The sequence below is a fragment of the Pithys albifrons genome, chromosome 5, assembly GCF_047495875.1.
Source record: "Pithys albifrons albifrons isolate INPA30051 chromosome 5, PitAlb_v1, whole genome shotgun sequence".
Lineage (NCBI taxonomy): Eukaryota > Metazoa > Chordata > Aves > Passeriformes > Thamnophilidae > Pithys > Pithys albifrons.
Window position 1 is genome coordinate 41,798,098 of NC_092462.1, and position 25,345 is coordinate 41,823,442.

Genomic DNA, 25,345 nt, shown 5'->3' on the forward strand with positions numbered 1-25,345 from the left:
ACATGAAAGAGATTTGGTGAGTCTGACATGAGAGGTAGTAGCTGGTCCTTCGTATGTTTTTTGGGTTTTTTCCTTCCAGTAGAAGGCCATGTCTCAATGTATATGTATTGTATTCCTCTTAGGGACTACTAGAAAATTTGCTGCCTTCATTACACATTTTGTGGTGGTTTCTTTTTCAGACAGTTTCTGGGAGTGGGTGTGGGAAGGAAGTCACAGCAAACTTAGATGTTTCCTGTTGGATATTTGGTGCATATTTCCCATTCCTCAAACCTTACAGCCACTGGGAATAAATTTAATCTCAAACTTGAAGTCAATTAATATTGTGAATAAAGAAATGTAAAAGCAGTAGGGAAGGTGAAGGAATTCTGCAGTGATTTTGTTTAATGTAATACTATTTTCTGAGTATCTTGGAATATTCAAAGAAAGGCAGTTTAATTTTAATAAAAGCATTACAAAGTAGAATTTTTCATATTAAGTTATTGGGACAGATTAAATGTAGGCCATAACATATATCTGAAATCTTATAATTTTACACTATTGTAATTTTACAGTACCCTGACACTTGATCACCTTGCACTTCTAAGTTCAATGTTAGATTTGTATGAAGCAAACATTTGCTACAGCCCTTACTTGTCATTTCAGTTTTGTGCAATTTTACTAATATATGTCAGTCTGTGACTTCCATCACTTTGCTCTCAAGAATGTAAAGATTTTTCTAGACTCTGTCTTCTATGAAAACATAGCTGAAATTATTTGAGGGATCTTTCTAAACCATTTGGGCCAAGGATTGGAAGACTTTTTAATGGTCTCTTATTAAGATAGAAATATATTATCTTTTTTCAATATTATGCTGCTTGCAGTTTTATAAAATCAGTATTGTGTTTGTTCTTTTTCCATGTAAAAAATCAATACATTTTTAAAAATTTCTCCGATAGCATCTGAAAACAGGGTTTGCCAGTGGCCAGAGATGGACCAAGAGGTTGTGTACCATTTGAGCTCTGTTCTGCTCGTTTTTTTTTGCATCAGGAGCTGCATTGTACTGCAAAACACATAATGATTTAATGAAATATGGATTAAAAATTGTTACAGAACAAGTGGTTGGATGCGAAGCTGGAATCAGGACATGAAGAACTCAGTATTGAGTAGAACAGAGTGGGGTGCTGTTTGGTTCAGTTTGTAGGTCTGGAACCAAATTGCAGTGGCCTTGGGCTTAGCTCAGGTTTGCTGTTCCCTGCTTCTGGCATGATTGGTGTACTTCCCTGAAGTGCTTCACAGTGCTAAAGTTGAATGTTTGTGAGGTTATCTGAGATGTTCACATGGATAGTACTTTTCAAAAGTGCTTGTCATAGATTTAAGTTTCTTTCTACTGAAATTGGTAACACTCTTGCTGACTTCAGTGGGAGCAGAGTTAGGCTAGGAGTGTCTTTAAATATAGTCTCTGTAAATCAAAAGGATCCTTGCAATGCAAGGAAGTGTTTGCAGGAGAAGTGGAGTTCACAGAACAAAATTTTCAAAATCGTTTTCTGTAGCTGATGGGGTGGAGTAGTGTGTGTATGAAGTTACAGAAAGGAGGAAGGGGAAAGGTTGGAGATAGAGAAGATCTTTCAGTGTTGACATTAAATATGATTGGTTTCTGGTTTTGACTGTGTTCTTTCTTTGAAATACATTTCTCTTTCCCATATTTAATTTTCACACTACAAAAATGTCCTGTATTTAACCCTTTAGTAGTTAGCAATCTGTCATGAATCCTGCTTTTGATACTTTGTGCCTGACAGCCAAGCTGACAAGTCATTCAAATTAACAGAATAAATATTTTAATCCTTTATTGTAAGTGTATTTGTTTTGATTTATTCTAGTAAAGCATTTCAATCTATAGACATTTTCCTCCCATTGTTTGTTGTATCCTACTTCAGTTAAATAGTAAGCTTTTGGGGACAGATGTTACTCCTGTTTGCATATGGAAATTACTGCAGTATGTGCTGTTATTTGACTTTCTTAAAACAATGCTTGACTGTGTTTGTTGGGGGGTTTTTTTAGGGTTAGGGTGGGGATTTTTTTGTTCTTTGGCTTTCGTTTTCCTTTTTTTACCTCATGTATTTCTCAGGGATCCATTTCCTGTTATAGAAGAATAGTTGGATAACAAATGTATGAAATGAGAAGCAGAGTGATACAAGATAGGTAAAGGAAACATTTCCAAGTCAAGTTTGCCAGCAGAGATTGTAGGATTGGGAATGCTTAAAATTACTGGAAAAATAGCATGATGTATATGGACTTAAAACTCATGGGTAAGTTCCTTAACAGTGTTCTCATTTCATGACAACATGGTTTCCCTACTGTCATGTCTGTATAAATAACCTATAGCAACGCTGCACGTAATAGGCTTTTCATAATGTCACTGCATTTGAGCTTTCCAGGGGAAGGCTCAAAGGTCATATCATTGGTTCATGGCTGTGGAATTATTCCTGTGCTAGGGTATGGTTATCAGACATTCCTCACATTCCAGGTGTCTAATATTATAGTGCTTACACGCCAGCGCAGGACCAACTGCTGTGTCAAAGGAAAGCGCGGGGGAAAACATTCAGGGCATCACCCATTTCCACGCCTTTGTGTTGTCCCCCCTTTCCCCTAACCTCTCAAAATGTCATCTTTTGCATTGAATTTGGCAATGTTAGAGAGGCAAGTTAATTACAAACAGTGATTTGATTGGGGGATTGGCCCTACAAAAACAAATAGCTGGTATGCTGAGCTGCAAAATAGTGGTTCTCTTTTTCACTTACAGACTTGGTTGTTTTCAGGACCTTCAATGCTGAAATGATGTAGCAAAATGTATGTAGCTGTGTTCAGTGTATTTTTTGGTTTGTTGTTATTTTTTTCACTCGTGGTGATTGTTAAGTGAGAAGCCAACAGTTTACCATAATCAAAAGGAAAAGGAAACAAAAAACCATGCCAGCAGGCAGTTTGACCTGGTCCTGCAACCAGTGGGTGTGGGTCCCTTCCTTCCCAACAGCATTCTTCCCCTCTGGCTCTCAGCTATTCAGTTCATGTGCCTTTTCAGCAGCACCTGTGAAGGGACAGAGTGAGCTGACATTGAACTAATGCCAGCTGCTTTGTAACTGGGAGGAGGCAGTTTTGCTCTGCTTCCTTGCGCTTATAACGCGGTTTTATGGCGGTCATTAACATGCACACAGCATCTTATGGTAAGCTGGAGGCAGCACCTCCCTCTGCACGCACCTCCCCCTGTCTGCTGCCTCCTGGGCTGAAAGCTTAAGTTGTGGTGTGTTCTCTGCTTGCTTCCTTCTGAGTGTTTGTGTGTGAGAAGGGTATCAGCTGCCCACTTTGTGTGGGGTTTTTACTGTGGAGGAAATGGGCAAGATCTTTGGAGGACCTGAGGATTTCCATCCCTAACTTTTCTGTCTTGCATAAAGCTTAGGGAGTTTGGGGACATACCCAAACAATGTCCCACCATTCTGTTGCTGTAAGATAGTGAATTTATGTATGTTTCTTAGTATAATCCTCCATCTGCATGTCTGTATGTTTTCCTTTACCAAGAAAACCTTGTAAAACCAAGAAGTGTATTTCTTTAGGGCCTGCTGTCTTTTGTAAGTATTCAAGGGCTTCAAAGAATCATAGGATAGAAATTGCAAGCTATGAAAAATATATACCTGTAATTATTTTTAGAAAACTAGAGTCAGTGCCCACATATTTCAAATTTCCATTCTTTTATATAAACTTGTCTGTTTTACCCATCTTTGTATTACCAGGAACAAAAAATCAGGAAAACAAGTGAAGACCTATTAAATGTATCCAGGAAACACTTGCTGATGGAGTTAATAAATCTTTGTCTCCCTAAAGTGTAGAACTCCGCTGTGACTTTAGCCTCTGCAATTAGTTTTTGAGTATCCAGTTGTGGTACAAAAAGATGAAGGCGCAGCACTGTTGACTGTTACATGTCCATGCCAGGAGTGTGGCTGGGAGCATTTGAGTGTAAACCTGTATTGTTGTGTGCATGCGTGTGTGATACAAGGCAGACCCATTAGTGGTGCACATGCTACTGGCTATAGACATACATTTAATGCTATTAAGAAGCATAATTTAATGTTATTGCAATTTTTTCATAATTAAAGAATGGGGTGGTGTTTAATTTGAGCTATTAGTAATTCTGTATTGGCATAGAAAAGGGTAATATGCATGTTTGCTGTCTTTTAAGCATAGATATTTGTTAACATTTGGTTGTGCACATCTTGTGAACAAGGTAAACATGCATAACCCCACCATATTTATTTATTTTACACCACTATTTTCATAGAGGGACTGTGACCATGCTACTCCTTGTTTGGTGTGTTCTGATGTGGTACTGACATCCATTTAGTTACTCTTTCAAAATAATACCTGTAATAAAGTGGCAGTATATCTTAATAATACCGCTATTAAAAGAGAATGTACCTAACCAATTCAAAGTTTGTACATAATGTGTTGGCCTGATATATGAATGGGAGGCACTACTGTGTTAAGAACATGGTGTTTAGAAGCAGAAATTCTCTTGAGTGACTCATGAATGAGCTTTTTAAAGAGAGAGATTTTGGGGGGTATTTACTAGTTTATAGACTTGAATGAACAAAGAATATGGCAAAAGGTATTTTGTGGGCAAAATCTGCCCCTCCCTACAGGTAAACACTCTAGTTACCACTTTTTAAAGTCAGGAAAGTGATAGCAATATAATTAATACAAGTAAATGCATTTTGTTACAGCTTCAGCCACTGTAATTTGTAGAAGAGAAAATTGTATTCCCTGTGCAATGTAATTTTCATGCTGTTAATCACCTCATCCATAGCGAGTGTCAGTGCCTCTAACTCCGCTCTGCAACACGGAGCTACGCTTGGGTCTCTTTTGCCATTCTGGTGCTCTCTGCTGCCTGCTGTAGCATTCATCCCACTTAAATTTAGTTATCCTTGCACAGGCTAAGGAGTCTTGCATTCAGGATCCTGTACTTACTAGGAGAAGAGGGAAAACTTCAAGTTCAAAATAGATGTGCTGAATCTGCCCCTCTAAGGAACCTAAAGGAGGAGTTCAGATTAGATAACTGCCTTTTGAAGTTATTGAGATTAATTGCACCCCTGAGTTTTATATAAGAAATTCATGTTGTGTGCCTGAAATGAGTAAAATCCATGTTTGTAAGGATATTTGGGATGGGATTAGAATACATGTTTATACACCCTTCAAAGTAATAATGCCTATAGCATTGGAAAGTTCGGTAACAACTGAATTGATTTTGAGGTCCAAGTTGAGCACTAAATTCAGGCAATCTGGTGAAGAATTTAGAACATTTTTCTTCTTCTGTTTGTACATTCCTTTCCTTGGTGAGTTGATTTAAATTTTCACATTTGCTTGTCTCAAGCTATGGATGAAAGTAAGAATTAAATACTTTGAGCCTTTTGCAAAATAAGCAATTAACTGATGTTGATCATATGTTCCTATTCTGAGTCACTGTGCTAACTGAAAGCACCCAGAGTAAACTTCTTCTGTTACTGTTGATTTGTGTTAAAGGGTATATCATCTGTACACCCTTCTCTAATGATGTGTGTAGTTAAATAAGCCAGTGTGAGTGTAGTTCTTCCATCATTGAATTTCTTCTGTTATGTTTTAATAGATGCTCATTCCTGAACATCTGAATAGTTACTTACATTTTGTCTTCTCAGTTCCTGGAGTGTGGAGAAGGGGTATATTTTTCAGAACAGTTTCTGTCTAGAAAAATACTAGTGAGGACTGAATTGTAAGAGGAAATAAATGATGTGTAATATACACCATTATATATGAGAAATGAGGGAGTATGAAATTTTACCTGTACAACATTGCATGTAAGTCTGACACAAAACCTTGCTATATGGCAAAGTATGTGAGTTGGTTTTGGGTATTTGGAGAAAGTTTTGAAAAACATGTGGAAGTTGCTATAGGAGCAGAGCATTGACCCGAGTTGTAATTGAATTCCAAACTTCAAATTTTGACTATAGATCAAGTACCACACAGCAAAAGAGGTATTCTTGAAAGTAATTTTGAGAGAGATTAAGATGAACCTGTTCATAATTCTCAGATATTTGTGTACATCTTACCAACTTGTGTTTTTGTCCTTTCTAATTGAGGAAAAGTCTCAGGTTTATGTGGAGTGAGAGTTTTTTTGGTGTCTCTTTCTCCCCCCTCCCTGCACGACCATTTTCTGAGGACTGCCTATTGTAACCTTTTCTCTTCCTTATACTCTCCACCACATATATTATAAATCACAGAAAATAATTGATTCAAATTGTTCTCTATAAGCAAATCATATCAATAACTGTACTCACACAGTCCTTCAGAGGGTGGATAAAACCAGGTCTTGGAAGGGTGCTAAGGAGATCAGTGATGCTGGTATCAACTGAGTTTAGAAAAGGGTGAAGACTGAAGTCCAGAGTTTTCTATTGATAGAGTCCTAATCATAATATGGGTAACTTATAGTTCAGTTCAACTGATTTAATCCTGAATGAATTTTGGAGAAAAAAGGGGGTCAGAGAGGAGGAATGCAGTGGAATGAAGCATTTCTCTTGCATAGAGCAATGTGTTCAAAGTGGTTTGTGTATATATGCAAATCCACATATACATTTTTAAGAACATGAACCTTGATACTCTCAGATCACAGGGATGTGAAATATTTAACAGAAAGACAGTAAGTTTTACTAGTATATGTAGAAAATTTCTCAATTTTTGTGAACCCTGACCTTAGAAAAAGCCTGTCTTCTGTGTATTTTTGGGATCTAGGGACCACAAGATGTGGTCTACATCAAACAAAAAAAGTTATCCAAATGGAACAGTGTTTCTGCATTGACAATCCATCAGTCTGAGGTTACAGTACCATTTTACATCATCATCAGCCTCATTTTTTAGAGCATGATGCCAACAATATGGGTTATGGGTGGTGGGTTCGATCCCCATGTGGGCCATTCGCTTGAGAGTTGGATGATGATCCTTGTGGGTCTCTTTCAACTCAGAGTATTCTGTGATTCATTATTAACCTTAGATTCATATACAGACTTATTTTTACAGCCAGGGCTGTAGGTGCAGTAACAAATGTTAATGATAACACATTTATCATTGTAGAAACTACATTTTAAGAGCTTAGATAACTCTGTATTTTGAAAACTTTAAAGAAAAATGTGGATTTGATATGATAATACAGCTTTGCAATTTATAAGCTGTATCTATCTCCTAGGTTTCCCAGGACATCTGTGAAGTGATTGGCAATAACACAATTAGATGTTATGTATATAATGGAATTACATACTGTTCTTCCTGGTTTTTCTAAGAATAGCCACTTGTTATACAGACCTGCTTCTTGTTTGCTAAGGTTCAAAAAAGTCCAAAACGCCCCTAGCTGAGAATATCTGAACTTTTAATGATATTTTGAGCTTTTAATGATATGCATTAAAAAAAACCCACGCCTTTGTTAACTAATTGAACTTCCCTGGATGCTAAATGTGGATTTTAAGTTGTCCTTTTTGGAGTATTGGCATTCTTTTAAGAACATGTAAATTGATGGCTACAAACTGAAACAGTATTATGAACTACCTCCGAATATCAGTGCCCTAGAGATGCAGCACTTAATCCTCTTTTATGGTGCAATAAACCTCATTTTGCTTGGGTCACAGTTAATGAATGCAATGGCAGTCCATCTATCATAGGTTATTATGCCACAGATAATGATCTTCACACTGACAAGATTCCTTCAGTCCTTGTTCCTGGATATTATTTCCTTTCCAAATGCATCTCGTAACTGCTTTCAGCTTTTGTCTTGCAAATTTTCTCTTGCTTCATGTCACGTTAATCTCATCTATTTGCCATATGTATTTTGAAAGTAAATACTGTTTATTTGAGACAGTTCTGAGGGCCTTAAGCAATCAGGTATCACATTGTGCTGGTTGTTGTTCAATTGTAAAAGTACACATCAGACTAGAAAATCTTGTGCTACTAAAAAACTCTGGGACGAAAAAGAGAGTTGTGGGACTGTTACACAGAAGTAATTGTGATCTTACTTTGTACAAACTTTCTCATGTTTTAAAAACCTCCTCAGGAGCACTTCTTCTGACAGTTCAGATCTTAAGAATGCGATGTCCAAGCATGATCCAGCAGAGCAGAATTCATAGAACAATTTGTCCAGTACTGTCTGTATTTTTGGGCCTCTATCTCCCTCTTCTCGTTTTGTTTAAGATGCAGAGGGAGTCACTCAAGTACTTTTCCACAGTTTTTGGTGTTGCTTTAATGTATGAAGTGTCTGGGATGAGAGAATGGCTGCTATTCATTCCCACAGTATCTGATTTCAGACAAATGGTAACACCTGTACAGAACATTTGCATGATCAGAGTCGACTGCAGTCTAACCTACAGAATGTGCTATTACAGTAAGAAGTCCATATTTAATTAAAACTAAAATTGTTGTGGAGCACAGATGAAAAGCCAGGATAGTACTGGGCTTATATCCTTCCTGTAGAGGTGATCTAAAAATCATGTCTTGTTATTGTTAGCTTTGGTGTATATCTTTGGTGAAAGAATTGAATGCTTATGCAGAGTTCTAAATTAATTTATTACAGACCATCTGGCCATGTTTATATGAGTTTGTTATGATTCCTATGTTGCTATATGGTATTTCAAATATTTTTTCTACTTGAACTACATGAATTAAATTTTGAGTTAATATTATAATGTTAAGGCTGAGGGTAACATTGAACATTTATTTTTATTCAATTTAAGATATTTCATGAAAATCTACCCTTGTAATCAAATTTGAGACAGGATTTCTTCACAGGAAGATGTACCCTTGTAGCTGGCACATCTTGTTCATGTGACTGACCAAAGGACTGTTGTTTTTATGTGATTGATGTTCCTCTGAGCAGTAGTGGCCTGGGAACATCATGACTTGGATACCGTGTTCAGTCTGCTGTGTGCTGCCTGTCTGAAACTGTGATTGTGTTTATCCTGGCTGTAAAAGGCTTTTTTTACTTTCCTCAGATCCATCTCTTTCTCTCTAGCTATTACTATTTGCAACAAAACAGTGATCTTTGAAGTGATGCTGGTAATTACAAGTAGGCAGCATTTGGGCAGGTGTGTTTGATATGGCAGCACTGGGCAGCTGTTAACCTGCTGAGCTGTGTGGCTTCTGCTGCCCTGAGAGGAGGAGGAGGGTCAGGAGCAGGGTGGCATGTCAGAGAGCTGGGGTTTCTGGAGAGCTCCTTGGAGCAGCCTCACTCAGAGCTGTGCCAGTGTCTGCATATAAGAATGTATGTCAGTAGTGTGAGAGGGTAGAACAGATAGGCTTGCCCAACTACGGACCCGCTCTCTCTCTGGAAGTCACTGGGGACTTGACAGCTTGGTTGTGCTGCTTATAGGCCATATTTTTATGTTCTAGTGATCCAGATGTAATTCTGCATTGGTAATCTCACCTGTATTTTGTGATAGTTTTCAGTGTGTTCAGTGGTTTTGCACACTTCAAAGTGGCAATAAATAAGTGAATTAGTCTTACACCTGCAAATTTGTTCAGAACCTCAAATTAAGTGTTAGTAACCTTCATAGGATTATGTTGTAAACTGGAGAAATAAGAGGAAATGGATTCACATTAAAAATTTTAAAAAAAAAGCACAATTCAAAACGGTTTGAATCCTAAGAGCTTGGTTCTTTGTGATTTCTGCATTCCTAGTTTGGAGGAATACTATGTCCTACTTAAAAGAATTGATAGATCAGATACCTTGATGATGGTAATGAAGATAATAGTGGGGCTGTAATTTCTAAGTCAAACTTGTGTTCGAATTTGTTTTTTTCAGCTGCATAAAGAATTCAGTAATTTTATAAGGTAGTTTCTATCTGGTGTTTTCTATGCAAAATCCAATTCAGTTTGTAGAAGGTAAAGTGTGATACTCTTTTCTCTTTCTTTTCTCAGAAAAATGTCAATCAATTAGTTTCTTCTGGTGAGGAAGTAATTAAAAAATCATGAAACACAGAAAAGCCTGTGTGAATTAGACGATTAGCTTTTTTTATTTATATAGAATTTTAATGGTAAGGTGAAAAAAGAGCCTTTGGTGATAGAACTTAATCAGCAGCAAGCAAAGGAGTGCTGCTTGTGTCCCACAAACTGGTCTTGATAATCTGACTCTGAGGATTTCTTTTTAAAACTCTGGATATGTACTCATCTTATTGTCACTATGGTGACAATAAAACCTTAAATGTCTTGTTCTTCCTATTAAATATGTCAGTATACCAGAGATGGCATTTATCTGTAGATGTATCAACAGGAAATTCAATACTAATTTCTTTTTTAAAGAAAGGGAAAAAGATGATCATGTAAAGCTTTGCTCAGCCTCAGTTGGAAAAGAGCCCATGTATATTTTTATCGATCTATTTTGTGTTTCAAATAGGTCCTCCATTATTAAAATGGAAAACTTTAATCATTTGTCTTCTTAAAAAAAGCATCGTGGCCATCTAAGGCCATTAGATGTTACTTGTAAAATGTCTATTCTGTGCATACTACTGCTTGCTTTATTCAAATGCATGGATTGATGAGTGCTGCTATAACTGCATCTTGGGTGGTTGTGTTCTCTTTTCTGACTTTCTTGTCTGTGGCCATTAGAGAAAATGATCTTGAAATCTTGTACTCTTTTCTCTGACTCAAGGTTGAAGAGTGCAGTTCTCCTGGTGACAAATAGGAATGTAGATAATGTTTGGTTTTTGGGGTTTTTTTACAAGCTCTTGGTTGTTGTTTAATTTTCACTATCAAATGTGAAAGATGTTGCAGTGCATTTTTCACTTGAGTTCCTGGACTGAAAACTGTTTGCAATAATATGTTCTTGGAGTTAATAAATTCAGAAGAATGGAATGGGGGAAAAACAGTCAAGAGCCAAAACTTTAAGAGGGAGAAAATAACTTGCCCTCCTTTCCCCTTCCATCTTTCTTCAGTTTCTGTCATAAAAGGAGTTCATATGAATAACAAACATGAGTATGGAAGAGAGAACAGCCATGCCATTAAATTGTTTCTTTGTTGTAGGTTAACAAAGCCCTTGTCATTTGCGGATTGTGTTGGGAATGAGTTGCCGTGGGGATGGGAGGCTGCATATGATCCTCAGATTGGTGTATACTTTATTGATCACATAAACCGTAAGTATTTTTCAGTTTGCTGTATTGATTATAAAAGAAGATTTTTCTTGATTAGACTCAGAATTCTTGATTAGAATCAAAGTGCTGGGGAAAATTTGCCCTTTGGTATAACATTATTGGCTCTAAAAGGCTTACAAGAAAATCTGCTGCTAGAAAAATGGTTACATCTGTTTCATATTTTTAATTGCATGGAAATTATGTCTAAACCATACAAAGCTAGCAAAATTTGGAATACAATGCTATTTAGAGTTAGTGAAATAAATATAACTCTGAAAGCATTTTTGTGTCCTCTTTATGAATTTCTTACTCCATATTTATACCTTTTTGTATTTTTTCAGAAATAGTCTCTAACAGCACAATAGCAGAGATTCTGTTTGAGAGTAAGACCTACACTTGTGCTAGCAGTGCTGTATACTTACTCTAAAAAATAGTAAGCTGTCAACACCCATTTCAGGTGCTTTAAGTTGGCAGAGACAACTGCACAGTAGATATGGCATGGGCAGTAACAGCCCAGTAGCCTTCTGGAACAAGAGCTGGAGACAAGGCTTGCAATGCATGGCATCTCAAATGTATGGGCCCGTGAATCAGCCCTGCAGTGTCTGAACTGCTTGTGTAGTCAGTGGCTCTCTAGTCAGTACAGGCAGTGCCACGTAAAGTGCTGTAGCTGACTGGGTGTCCGCTTTGAAGACGAGATGATTTATTCTCCTTTGATTGGGTTGGACTACTACTTTGATAACTAGAATATGATATTAGATATCAGCTGTGCTTATTGAGCACCTACAGCCAGATAACTAATCTTGGACTGAATCCCACCCAATAACCTCTTTGTGCTCTTATAGCCTTGCTTTATTGGAATAGCAATGAGAGTCCTCTGATCTTACATATGATATTAGACATTTGTGAACTTTTAAAAATAGGGACATCCTTGACTGAATTCAAAAAGTGAAAAAAGAAGCAACTTGCTTCTTAATCCAAATGCTATTACCAGATTGAACTTGTCTCTAACTTCTGCTTTGGCTAAAACTATAGAACATAAAGCTGTAAAATTTTGAAAGGCAATTCACATTTCTGAGTGTTTTGAAAGTGCTTTCAGATGACTGCTCTAGTAATTGTGCTCTTTTTATTTAATGTGTGCTCAAAACATTTAATCAAGTCTAAAAATCTCAAGTAGCTTTGTTGGGTTTTTTTAAGGAAGTTTAATACTTTCTTTACTCTTGAACACTATTTCTGATTATTATAAGCTATTCAGAAGTTGAAATTTTTCTTCACATATTTATAAGATGTTGAGGCTTGGACAACATTGTCTTGGAATTCTCTTAAATATTGTAAATGTACTGCAAACACTCATGTTGTGTATATCCATCTGTATACGTGTCTTCTGTGGCTGGGACAAGTCTGATTAGCTGTGTCATGTTAATGTGCCTGATGGATATCAAAATGGTGTGCTTTGGACATTGGTATATGTTTAAAGTGGTTTTCATGCCTTATTCAGAAGTGCATTTGATTCCTCTTACATTAATGTATGTATTTCTTTGTAGCAATTTCAGTGAAACATCTTATTTTGTAAAGCTGTATGTTTTAGTTTCGTAAACTGTATTTTGCACAGTGTTTTGGTGAGAGTACTCCTGAGTTGTTGGGAAGTAAACTGCCTAAGAATCTTACAAGTAGGTAATTTTTCTGATGTGCCAAATGTGGAGATTATAACTTTTGCTTTATCTGACTAGGGTGCATGTGTTGTTTTAATGCCATTGAAATCTCTAGTGGGGAGGTCACTTGAAATAAGGGGGGAATGCCTTTCTAAAAAACAGGTTTTATGCCTGGTTACTGCTTTATTAACTTTGTAATAATTCAGATGTGTTGGATATGCTTTTTGGATTTAAACTGTTAAAATTCTCTGTTAGGGCAATGGCTGTGTTAGAACAAGGAAGATGCCTTTACTTTTTTGAAAGTTGTTTTGTTAATTCTCTGTTACTGGACAAAGAAGAAAACCTGTTGCTACTGCTAGGAAGAGGAACAAATGGATAGATGCCTGAAAAACAGGTTGGATAAAGTGGAATTTCAGGACTCGTAAAGTGGCATATTGAGGGGATGGCACATTGGGAAGAAATCTGCTTCCATATGTTAGGTAGGGAGAGGTGACTGATGACATTTCATGTTCACTGCCTTCTGGCTGGATTTATTTCAGCAAAACGTTTGAGGGAAGGCACATTGATTCTCTCCTCCTGCATCCCATAATTACTTATTCTGAACAGCTTCTCTATTATCTGTCATTATTATTATTTCTTTTTCTAATGTTTTTCCTACTGTGTGCCTGATCCAATCATGAAGTTTCAGGTTGCCCACAGAACCTGGTCCGGTTTTACTGCAACGGCTCTGATCTTGGTAGATTTCTCAAACCAACCCAGTAAGTTACAAGGACCAGGCTAGAACTTAGGGCAATGGACTGTAAATTCAGAAGGTCTTACTTGTGGTTGTTCACCACTTTTCTGTTAAAAATTCAAGGCTGAAAATGTTAAGGATGGAATTTCCATTAGTTTTCAGGTAGGTACTTATTCCACTCTTCTGGAAGGGCGGATATTTGCAGAACTCCCACTGATTTTGAGAAAGCAATACTAGGCTGGACCATGCAAAGTTCTAAAAAGTCTACACTTTAATATCAGTTCTTAAAGAAAAATGCAAGTCAATGTATATATTATTTTTTCAAAATAGCTAAATATTTTTGTTGTCTGTGTAATTATTTGTCTTAGTCCTTTTCCTTCTCTTCTCTCACATTAGCCTGAGAAAAGCCTACTTTCCTTAATTGCCAGTGCAAACTCATCTCTCCTCTGCAGAGGGTTAAGACCTGTCTGTGAGCAGTTTGCAATTGTAGAACAATGTCTCAGATTCTTTTGGTGTCAATATGTTGAGGTGTAATTTAGTTTTATTATCATCTCGTATTTTCTATTGTTTGTTTTTTTTTTTTATTCCCCAAATATAGTTTGGGTTCTTTTCAAGCTTGTACTGATTGCCTTAGAGCGTTCTCATGATCCTTTTGGATGATGTAACACACTTTGAGAAACACTGACTGAGGTCATTACTTTATGAATATATTACCCCAATTAGGAGTTCTAATGTAATGCTTTCAGCTTCAAGGGAGACCAGATTACAGGCCATCTGGCAAGGCAGAGCATGCATATGATGTGGGTAACTAATACTGTAAGAAGTTAAATGCTTTCCCTGTGGTTCAGTAGTGCCCTTTGTGAGAGCATGACTGAAGAGATGTTACTTGGTGGCAAGGGCCTGAGGAGTTCCTTTTGTTCAGGATTCTTATTACTGTGATTTGAGAGTGTCCAAAGATGTTATAACTTATGCTGCTCACTCATATTATTGTATGCATGTTCTCATGTGCTCATCTACTTCAGCTAATTTGCTAACATTTACTAGTTTTGCTAAACAACATGGTTAGGAACTCAAAGCAATGCTAAACATAACACATAACTATTACTCCACTTTATTTTGTATGTCTGCAGGCAATTCTTCAGCAGGGTTTTCAGCATCAAGCATTAAGTGTCTGAGATGCAAACATATGTGCTCTTAGAGCTTGGATTTGCAAACACTTTTAAGCTGGTATAATCTTTGAAAGAATTGGTCCCCTGCTCTGTTGCTACCTCTGGCCTTTTGTTCTGTCCCTGCAATGTTTTTGCTTATACTGGCATGAACATTTGCATGGCCAGACAGTGAATCAGATCAGGGAGCTGATTTGACTTGAAACTAATCTGGTATTGGAAAAAAAAAAAGTTGCTATTTGTTCTCCTTCCCTCACCTCTATTTATGCAAGCAAGAAAGGGAAGGTGACCTGGGGATATGAAAGAACAGTCATGTGGAAGACACAGAGGACAGCTATTTTTCATAGTAGCAGTGGTTAAAGGCATCTTGAAATTACACCCTTGAACTTTCATCTGTTCCATGCCCTGTGCAGGCTTACTAGAAAGCAATGTTGACTCTGAGGCTGTGCTTTCCAGGTGCACTTCTCGGGTGGTGGTGGCAGCTAAAGTAGCAGTTGTTGCTCGCTCTGGTTCCTGCCCCACATTGTGGCAGTGTGAGGCTGTGTAGTAAACATGGACAATGGGGAAGGGCTGTGCTTCCTGAGGTGCGAGTTGTTTTGCGCCTCGTCCCTCTTCCCCCAGCTGCTCAGGGTTTCTGATCCAGATTGTTGTGTGGTATGTGTTTAGATGAAGATCTGTGGAGGTAATGGGAGCAAGAAAGGGAAACTTCTGCTTCTGGCTTGACATGAATAGACTAAGGGTATCCCAGACTGGGGCAAGTTCTGCCTTGCATTCAGCACCCTGTGTGTGTGCCTAAATAACTTAGCACCTTTACTTCAATTCTTATATTCAGTCTCAGGAGTAACAAGGCAAGTGGTTGTTTTCTTTGTTGTATTGATCCAGTTAAGCTATGAAAGATGTACTCTGCTGTTAGTAATGTTTGGTGGCAAAGAAACTGAGTGACAGTATTTGAAAGATGATGATGATAGGAAGGAATAGCTCTTCCTTGCCGGTACAATTTCAGACCATCACATCACTTTCATTTTGCCATTCTGTACTTTGTATTCCATATGATGGTTTTTCTGCCTGCCCTGCACTCCAGCACTTTTACTCAAATAAGAGTTGGACAACTACCTTCTCTGTTTCTGTGGCTCCTCCCTACTTAGTTTTAGTTGTCCCCTTTGAAAGCATGAATGTACCTTTCCCAGAAACAGCTTTCTATCACTGTTTCATCTGCAAAGAAGAATAAAATTGAGTCAGCAATGCTAAAAAAACAACAACAAATGGGTGAAGAGGTTTGTCTTGAACAGAGTTCATCAAACGTCCCTATTTCCACTCTAGGTATCCTTTCTTCTTAAAATTTCAAAGCCTAACTATTACCTTCCCTGTTTGACACTTACAGCACAATATTTTAACTACAGGTGTTCTATTTCTTCTTGTAATCTGAAAGGCTTTCATGCTAGTTTATGTTTGTGCTACTGGTTTATCTAACACAGGGACTTTTGCGGATAGACTGACTGTTCTCTGCTCCATCCTGGGACTCCAGTACACCTGCATCTATGAAAGTATGTCAGACTGTGCTTTCAGAAAAGGAAGAAATCTAAAAATCCCACCATGAGTCTGCAATTACCAATAGCTTGAGGGAATCCAATGGTGTATCATGATCACTGATGTGCAGTTTGTTCCCATGACCTGCCACCTTCTAAGCAGTGGTGACATGCAAATAATTGTGAAGAGACTTTACTGTCAGCAAACACCCGTGGTGGAACCCAAGACCGGTATATCTTATCTTGAATCTTACTTGTAGGTAAATGTCTTCTCAGTGCCATGGCTATAAAAGGGGATTAGAGTAATCTGGTGCATGCTGGCTGCAGAAGGGGGGGCTTCAGCAATGAAGGCTCTGGATTAAGAATGATTTTACCTGCTGGCATTTATGTAAAGATCACACTTGCATCTTTTTCTTATGTCTTAGTTCTGCTTGCCTTAGCAGTAGAACATTGCATGCTTTCTTGATAGTGTAGAAAAAGGTGCTCAGAGTTTCTACTGTACTTGACCGAGATATATAAGAATATGCTACCCAATATCTAGAGGAAGCTGATAGTGAAAATTTTTGAATAAATCTTTCTTGGAAATCTGCTTGTCCTTGACAGTATAGCTGGAAAGACTTCTCATTTACTCTCCTTGCTCAAATTCAAGCACAGAATTATTTTATGGAAAAGTGAGGAAGGTGTCTGAAAGAGAGGATTCATTTTTGTGTGAAAGTTCTATGTTAGGAAGCAAACTGTAGAGAGGTCAGTGGTCAGTTCTGAACATACTCTAAATAACCTAATTTTTCTCCAAGTCTCTCTTTACTTTTGTAAGTATTTTAAAAAGCGGGGGAAAGGAATAAGAAAAAAAAGAAGGCATTCAGAAAGCATTTGCTATGTAAATAATAAAGTATATTCCTTAAGACAGTCTGGTAACACTCGGTTATTCCCCCAGAAGCCAGTGCTAGTGCATTTGCTTGTTTCCTAACCATTGACTTGCATCTCAGTTGCCTGCAGTATTTGTAATGCCAGTTGAAGTACAATGTAGTAATATTTGCACTTTTTTCATTAGTGTGTTTTTGTTTCGCAGGCAGAAGCACTGGATATTTGAAAGTTTGTTTGTCAAATAGTGTGGGATATGCTTGTAGAATAAACACGTCCATAGTGATTAAGTAATGTTGTTGATAAAACTGCTTTCTCCACCCACCACTAAGCTAACTCATATTGTCCTGTGGTAGTTGGTGTCAGACATCATTTTTCCTCTTCTAATGTTATATGTCAAAGGGTTGTTGTTGGGTTTTTTTGTGCCATCTAGAGACATTTTTGTGCAAGATACCACTGAAATCTTGATTCTCCTTTGGTGTGCCTGGCTTTGGTTTGACTGCCCTGCAGCCCTTTTTCAGGGGCTTGCTCTTAGCATGCAGTAAACTGCTTTCCCTCCCAAACCACCTCTGTGGAGTAGAATGTAATCCTACCATAGCAAAGGTATTGGTTGCTGTTGAAAAACCAGTCTGGATTTAGCTTTTGCATGTTCTTCAGCCACTGGGTTCAGGAGAGGCTCCAGTGATGAGCAATTCTGATTGTAGTCAGCTGTTCAGTTTAGGTTTTGAGTCTTGGTCAGAACTACTCTCTCAGAACTACTCAGGATTCAGCCACTGCAGTTTTGCCATCTCTTGTCTGGTAGTTCTGGTTTCCAGATTCGGAAGTTTTCCTGTAAATGAAATTTTCCAGTATGTATGTATGGCCAGACTTTGTGAACAAAGATTTGGGCAGGGCTCTCCCCATGTGCCCTTCCAGCCTGCGCAGTGGATTTTTTAGGTGAGGCACAGTGTGTGCAGAACTGGCCCCACCGTTTCAGTCCTGAGGTCCATCTGCCACGGCTGAGCGAGCTTGGACAGTGACAGTGAAGTCCTCAGGACTGTCACAGCACCCGGTACTAACCGGGGCTGACCCTGCTGAGCATCCGAGATCTGACGGGATGGGATGGCAGGGAGGCATTGAACTGCCAGGGGATGGTCCCCACTGAGACTCGAACTCACGACCTTGGGATTCAGAGTCCAGAGTGCCCTCCATTACACCACGGGACCACAATTTTCCATTATATGAGGTAGAAGGTACACGGTACTGATTAGTAGATCCATATTTAAGTACTTAAGTGGGCTTACTGCTGCGAAAAAAAAAAGGTGGTTGCCCCAGCTGTGTGGTTCTTCCTCCTTTATAGTGGCTCATTAGACCTCTGGTAACATCACAACTCACCTAACCTGCCAGAACGTGATGCATCTGCTATTGTGTTACCTTTTGGAGGCAGTCAGTGTTTGGGTGGATTTAGTACATCAAATAGGTTTGGCTCTGAATCGAGTTAGCACCAGAGACTGTGTAAAAGAGAACTTGTGAATCTGTGATGTTGAGGAGTGTGGGTTTGAGGTGATGTGGTAGAAACCATCCCTACCGAAAAAAAGAGAGCTATTGCACAGCAGCAGCTGTGGCATGCAACTCCCCCTGCTCTCCTTTCTACAGATACTGGGTCTCTGGTCCTCGTGTATTGCCAGGTCAGTGAGTTTCTGTTGGAATAACCTCTCTTTGGAGATGGTGATTCTGCAACATTTACAAGTTGGAATAATGTGGGCATGTGTTTAAATGGATGAGAGTTCTCCCTTCAGAAGGAATAGTATGTCATGGTTTTTGTCTCCTCTTGCAGCATATGTGTCATCCTCAAGTAGCAATCTAGTGTATCTCGCTTTTTTTAAAGTGGGACTGCTTCAGAGTACTTGTTCTCTGTGTTGCCTAAATGCAGTGTGTCTGACTGAACACAATTTACATGTGGGTTGTTCTAGAACGAATCAACGCTATTATTTTTTTTGGCAAGTGGAGTTGTTGCAAAACTATTGCTTCCACATATTGTTAATTCTGTAGTAAAATGTCCAATTCTCTCATGTCTCACAGTGGGGCGTCAGGGAGCCATTCCCTTCCCTGTGGGATTTTCTAGTGGGATTTTAATTTCATGTATTTTAGGGAAATAAGATCTACTGCTGATAAGGTAATAGTTTCCTTCTGTTCAAGTAGACTGTAAAAATCTGGCAGAGCTGCTTGATAGTAGACAGGAACATAATGTATGAAAATATCTCATTTAAAAACATTGACATGCCTTACTATCGCCTCTATCCCATGTATAATATATATCCTATGTATAATTACGCAGATCATACATAACATTGCTGTCCTTGAAGCACATTCCAGCCAAAAGAATAAGGAAAATTTTCAAGGCATAAAGTCTGTTCTGGAATTTTGATTTTGAACTATTGTCTGGGCCAGGTTTTTTTCTGGGTTTAATTGCATGAAACGTAGCTGGCAGTGAGACAAGAAGAGTGCATGTCATGAATAGCAGTATGATTAAAGCCAGCACAGCTTCCTCTTCTGTTACAGGGCTGTGACCATTCCAGTGCACAGAAACTCCCTTGGGTGGAGCATGCCATCCTGGAGTTTGTGAGTTCTCCTGGGCGAGACCACGGAATTTCCCCCCAGTGTGGGTGGTCACTCAGATCTTTAAAAATAGGAGGAAATAAATTTCTTATTATTTTTCCGTAAATTTATTAACTCCACACTTGCAGTAATTTATTTCAAGTTAAAATAATTGGTTTTAAATTAAGATCTCTTAATAGAATTGAGTAATTTTGCTTTGCAAGTGGCTTTGCCAAATGATGCTAAAACTAAGTCAAATTAGGAACGCATAATTTGAATATTACACTCACCACCACCCTCTCCTTTCTGTTACTATGGTTCATTATTTTTGCATTGTGATTGGACAGACGAAGTTGTTTCATACACTTTTTTTTAATCTAAGTGTTGGTCTTCATGGAGCCTGATGGACAACTCTTAGTTGTTTAAAGATCCATTTTAAGTAGACTCCTTTAGTTCATACCTATGTTTCTGCAGAAAGTTTTGGAGAGGCCCTGCCAGTGGGAATGGTGTGTTCTGTCTCCACTGCAGATGACTGAAGTCCAGTTTACATTTTCTAGAACAGATGCAACTCTGCGGCTCTGTCTAATGTTCATTACCAGTGCTTACTCCTCACCTGATGGGCAGAAATAACCTCTCCCCAATCTGCTGCAAGCTTCGCGTGTGCTGCAGACAAGGTTATAAAGCATTCTGTTGCAGTCACCAGTGGAAATGTTTATCTGCCTTAAAAAGGAATGAGATCTCCCTAGTTTATTCTAAATCAGCTCTTGAATAATAAGGGTAGGAAAAAGTTTGGATGTTCTTTATGTTTAAGCATGAAGGGCTTCACAACTCATTTTGAAATGTTTGGCAAGCTGTTCCCTCGATGACTTGCATGTAACTATCCCAATAATATTCTTGTGCATATAAGTTTGACCTTAGCAGCAGGTGCTTGAAAATTCTTGTCTAAGAAAAAAAATTCTTATCTTTCTGAGGCTTTACTCTGAGAAGTATAAATATTTGGTTTTGAAAGAACTCTGCTTTTTAAAAAAAATTACTGGCTCTTAGAAGGTACATGTGCTCAAATGAACATACTTTCAAAATGCAGGGCTACCATACCAGAAGTGTTATCCATAGTCCTCTCTTTGGGTTTTTTCCTCCATGGGGTAAACATAATGATTAAAATGGAGATAATTGACAAGTATAGATGAATAAACATATGGTGCTACTACACAAGGCCATGTTTTTACATATATGAACAACTTGCCAAACAAGTGATACAGGGTTTTTTGGGTTTTCCACTTCATAATATTTAAGAAGAATACAGTGAAAAATACTTTAGAGTCTTCTCTGTTTGGTAGAAGTTGAGTAACAATTCTGGGATAGTCATTCCATACTGCTTGACTTTTTCCCTGATGTTGTATTTTCACAACTGAGTGTTTGTTCCAGAATAAAATATGAGCAGATAGAATTGGCCAAGAGTAATTTGACTAATCCATGCTACTTATACAGGCAAATGCTCAGCCTTGGTATGCTGAAGTTACAGAGCACGATTTTTAAAATGCAGGGTCACCTTTAACTCATTTATGACTATCAGTATAAAAGTTGTTAGCTCATATATAATTATAGTACTGTTTTGTACTTGTGGCTTGGAGAAGCAAAAAGAAAATGTTGGATTGTATTTGTCAGCAATACAAAATAATCTGCTGCTGATCAGCTTTGTCCTTCTCTCACAGTCACAAGGACAGGGCATCTGTAGGCCACATTTTAGAACTCTGCAGGCTACATTTGGTCTTTGGGCTGCATGTTGAGCAATCCTCACTTAAAACCTACAAAGCAATTACCTACAACATGCTCGAAGATGAGACCTTCCAATCTTGTAAGATTATTTGGTGGCTGCTGGTTGCACTCTTAAAACACAATCACATCATTACATTCTTCTGAAAAACCACCATAACTGCATTTATCGTATTTGATCATTGACCCATGAGAATCCTGCTTCTTGCTCTTCATCCTGCTTCACAAAAAAGGACAACTCTGGAAAACAGCACTTCTTATCTTGTGTAAATAACTGTGAATGTGGAGTGTGTTAAAGCACAACAACAATAAGTGGGCACAGATAGGAACATGTGTTGCCAATTTAGGAGAAAAAAAGGTATCGATTTGCTTCTTTGTGTGCCCAATATCTTTGTGTAAAAGAGCAGGTGGCTATAAACATGGATCTATGTGTATGTGTGCCAGTAGCTGTAGTTAGTTTTTTTGGAGGGAGTGTTCCTGTTGGGCTTATTGGAAAACCAACTGTGTATAAAGCTTCCCTGCTTTAATCTTTTATGCACCACACTTGGGTTTATGTGGTTTATACTCTCTATGCATCCATTGTGCGCATCTAAGAAATGCCTTTCCCAAGTAGAAATGTCAAATTTGTAAATGGTGGAGAGAGGGTGTTTGTGTATTTTAAAAGCATTGGTAGTTCCATAGAGGTTGTCAGTTTAGGATTCTACAGGATTAGTTTTATGGGATGCTGCTTTTTCTTTGCATGTCTTTTTGTTTGTGTAATATTATCAAGAGAAAAGTCTTTTGTAAAATTGATAGTTGGTATTGAAAATTTTTATTAACCAGAACCTGCCCTTATCAGCTTCCACTGTTACAAAAATCTGTTCTCATATATGGAGTTGAGAGAGTGCCTTCTCCCAAGAGTGCACTTCAGCTACAGTTTAGAGCAATCACAGTGGTTCTGCTGCAGTTCTTTTTTCTCTCCATGTCTTCAGCCACTTGTTCCCATTTCATTCCCTCCACCCGCCACCAGCCCTGCACTGGTTCCACAGTAAAGCAACTCGGAGGACTGAAGTGGTAGAAGTCTAACCCAGAGAACCTCCCTCCTACTTTTTTGCAGAAAAAATCTGAAGTAAATACTTCACACTTAAATAGTTTGATACTGAATGTTACTTTCTCTCTCTGTAGATCTCTGCAGATTTATAGTATGTAACCTAGGGAAGTTTGGTGCCTGTTTGCATTTCGAACTTGTCATGGCTCTGTCTTATGAGAATGTTTTTGTGCTCACTATAGCTTTAAAGGAAGAATATTCATTGTACAGCTTCAAAAAGTGCTGAACTAAGTCAGGAGATAATGACAAGGTTGAACATTAAACCATAATTCATCCTCTTTGTATGTTTTCAGTAAAAATAAAATCTTAACACCTACAAGTAGATTGATCTTATCATACACTTTCTTAACATATACCACTATGTTATGTCTGATCCACTTGTCTACATATCCTATGCAAGTCTGTCTTCTGTGTGGCTGCTGGAGTTAAAATGCTTGACCTGAAGCCCATCGTGAGACAAAGGGCTGTTCCAGTCTACTCAGTTATACCTGAGTAGTCAGTGAAAAGAACGAGACACCTCAAAAAAGCAGTTTGGCCCCAAATGTCTTTGATGGAGTGAGCTACTCTCTAAGGGCAGCCATCTCTATCTATTGACCATAAAAGAAAGTTGTGTATGGGATCAGATATCTAGCAGGAATAGGGACAGTTAGGTGAGAGTTAATGATCTATTAGTTTAGTTACAGGGGGAAAGATAAAATCGTTTTTGTAGAGCTAAAGGAGAGAGATAACCACTAAAAACATGAGTAACATATGGCTGTAAAATTAATGAATTGGAGAGGGGGTTGACAAACTGTAATTGCTAAGATTGCTTCTAATGTTTGTTCAGAAATGGTTTAAATTTTAAGATGTCATTGAAGGACTTTTATCCCATTATTTCTGAATATGCTTATCCAAAAAAAAAAATTCTTGAATTTTATGATGTTACGAATTTGAACTTGAAGACATAGGAATGATGTATATATAAGCATTTGCCTATTGTACCCTAAATTGGAATTTTGTAACTGATCCCTTCATTACTGTTTCTTACACACACTATCGTGGCAGAGGAAGTCAAGCATCTGCTTAGTAACCAAGGGCAAACTATAGTTTAGACTTCTCTAACTGGGCAAAGAAGCAATTTTAGTTTTCAACGAGTTTCAGCAGAGGTCTCTTAAAATCCTTTACTTTTCTCCTGTACAGAAACAACACAAATAGAAGATCCCAGGAAACAATGGCGGAAAGAACAAGAGAGAATGTTAAAAGATTATCTTACAATAGCCCAGGATGCTCTCAGTACTCAGAAGGAACTGTACCTGGTGAAAGAACAGAGACTGGCACTTGCACTGGATGAGTATGTACGGTTGAACGGTGCCTACAAAGAAAAATCCAGCTCTCGTACAAGCTGTAAGTACAGTAGAGAATACAATGTAACTTCTTTGATCTGTCCCTTGCAAGGGATCCTGTTTCCCTTTAGGATGAGTTTTAAAGGTTTGCTATGAACACCTTGTACTCTGGCTTTTTTAGAGACAGCATTCCTACATTATTTATTTATTTATTATGAAGCTATTCTGCCGGAACCCTCTTCTCTCTGATACAGTTGAACTCCTTTGAGCCATGATTTAGAGCAGTTGGCTCTGAAATCTATTTTGTCATGTAGTTTGTCAGGGCAAAATGCTGCCAAATCTGGGTTCAAAGTAAATAGGATCTCTTGCCTTCATGGCTGCATACTGGAATGGCCCCTACTGTGCTGGCTGGTGTCTGCAATAGACCAAGAAGGGAATTTGCTGCTGATTTGTTAGAAGAGCACACAGTAATTCTGTAGCCTGTGTGCTGTGACCAGGGATGAGGTAGAGATACACATTACAGTGTTGGGCAAGGAATCAGCATGGGGTAAAGCACCATCTGAGGCCTGTTATGGGCCAAACACCTCTCCTAGAAGTAGATAGTGTGATAAAAGCAGCATATGCATCTGCAGAGGAACTGAGTGCCAGACCTCTGAGGCTTCTGAATAAATCTGCTTGCCAGAGATCTCCTTAGAAATTAGAACTTTCAGGAAGGAAGTGATCACAAGATAGCTCACTGGATAGGAAGCCAGGGAGAATGAAGTGCTACTTTAGGAACCTGGGATAAGTAAATGAGGAATGATACCATAAAGTGGTAAGGGAAGAAAGGGGAAATTTTGATTATTTATTAATTATTGCCATGTTGCAATGCTAGCTACTCTATAAAGGGTTTTTTTCTAAAGTATTACATTCTTTTCTGCACGTTGTAGTTTTTGATCAATGGGGATTCATTGAGGAAGTGACTAGTGATTTAAACATACTTAAATATTTGTCTCTTTTTTGTCTTTTTACAAAAAGTGTTTTCAAGCTCCTCGTCAAGCACAAAGTATGACCCTGACATTCTGAAGGCTGAAATCACCACTACAAGATTAAGGGTGAGAGTGCTTGACTCCTACTCATTTGGATTCTGTCTGCAAAGTGTATGACTATAGAATAAGCTTAGCTTGAACTAGCAGATGTGTCTTGTATTCTGGTACTGAAACCTCCTAATATTTAATTGGATACCATAAAGGGGTTTAAAATTAATTTTTAAAGTTGTACTCTAGTATATTTTGGGGAAACTTCCACAGATATTCTGATAAGATGTAAGTTTAAATAAATCTGATAACTATTTTCAGTTGTATGCTTTTGTTTTTAAAAGGAAGAGTAAAAACAGAAACGTAGTAGGCCAAGGTGAAATGCAGCTAGATGACTTTTTACACAGTCTTTCTGCTGTGAGAAATGCATCAATAATAGTCACATGAACTACCTCGGAAGTTGGTTAGAAAAA

At 38.1% G+C, this 25,345-nt stretch overlaps 1 protein-coding gene across 3 annotated transcripts in view; it reads left to right on the forward strand.

Annotated features, from left to right (window-relative positions):
- Positions 1–25,345, forward strand: part of WWC2 (WW and C2 domain containing 2) — a 103,203-nt gene that overhangs the window by 26,218 nt on the left and 51,640 nt on the right. For all 3 annotated transcript variants that reach the window (XM_071556285.1, XM_071556286.1, XM_071556287.1), the window contains exons 2-4: positions 11,056–11,165; positions 23,714–23,917; positions 24,874–24,950. In XM_071556285.1, coding sequence (XP_071412386.1) covers positions 11,056–11,165; positions 23,714–23,917; positions 24,874–24,950 — 391 coding nt within the window. The remainder of the gene's footprint in view (positions 1–11,055; positions 11,166–23,713; positions 23,918–24,873; positions 24,951–25,345) is intronic.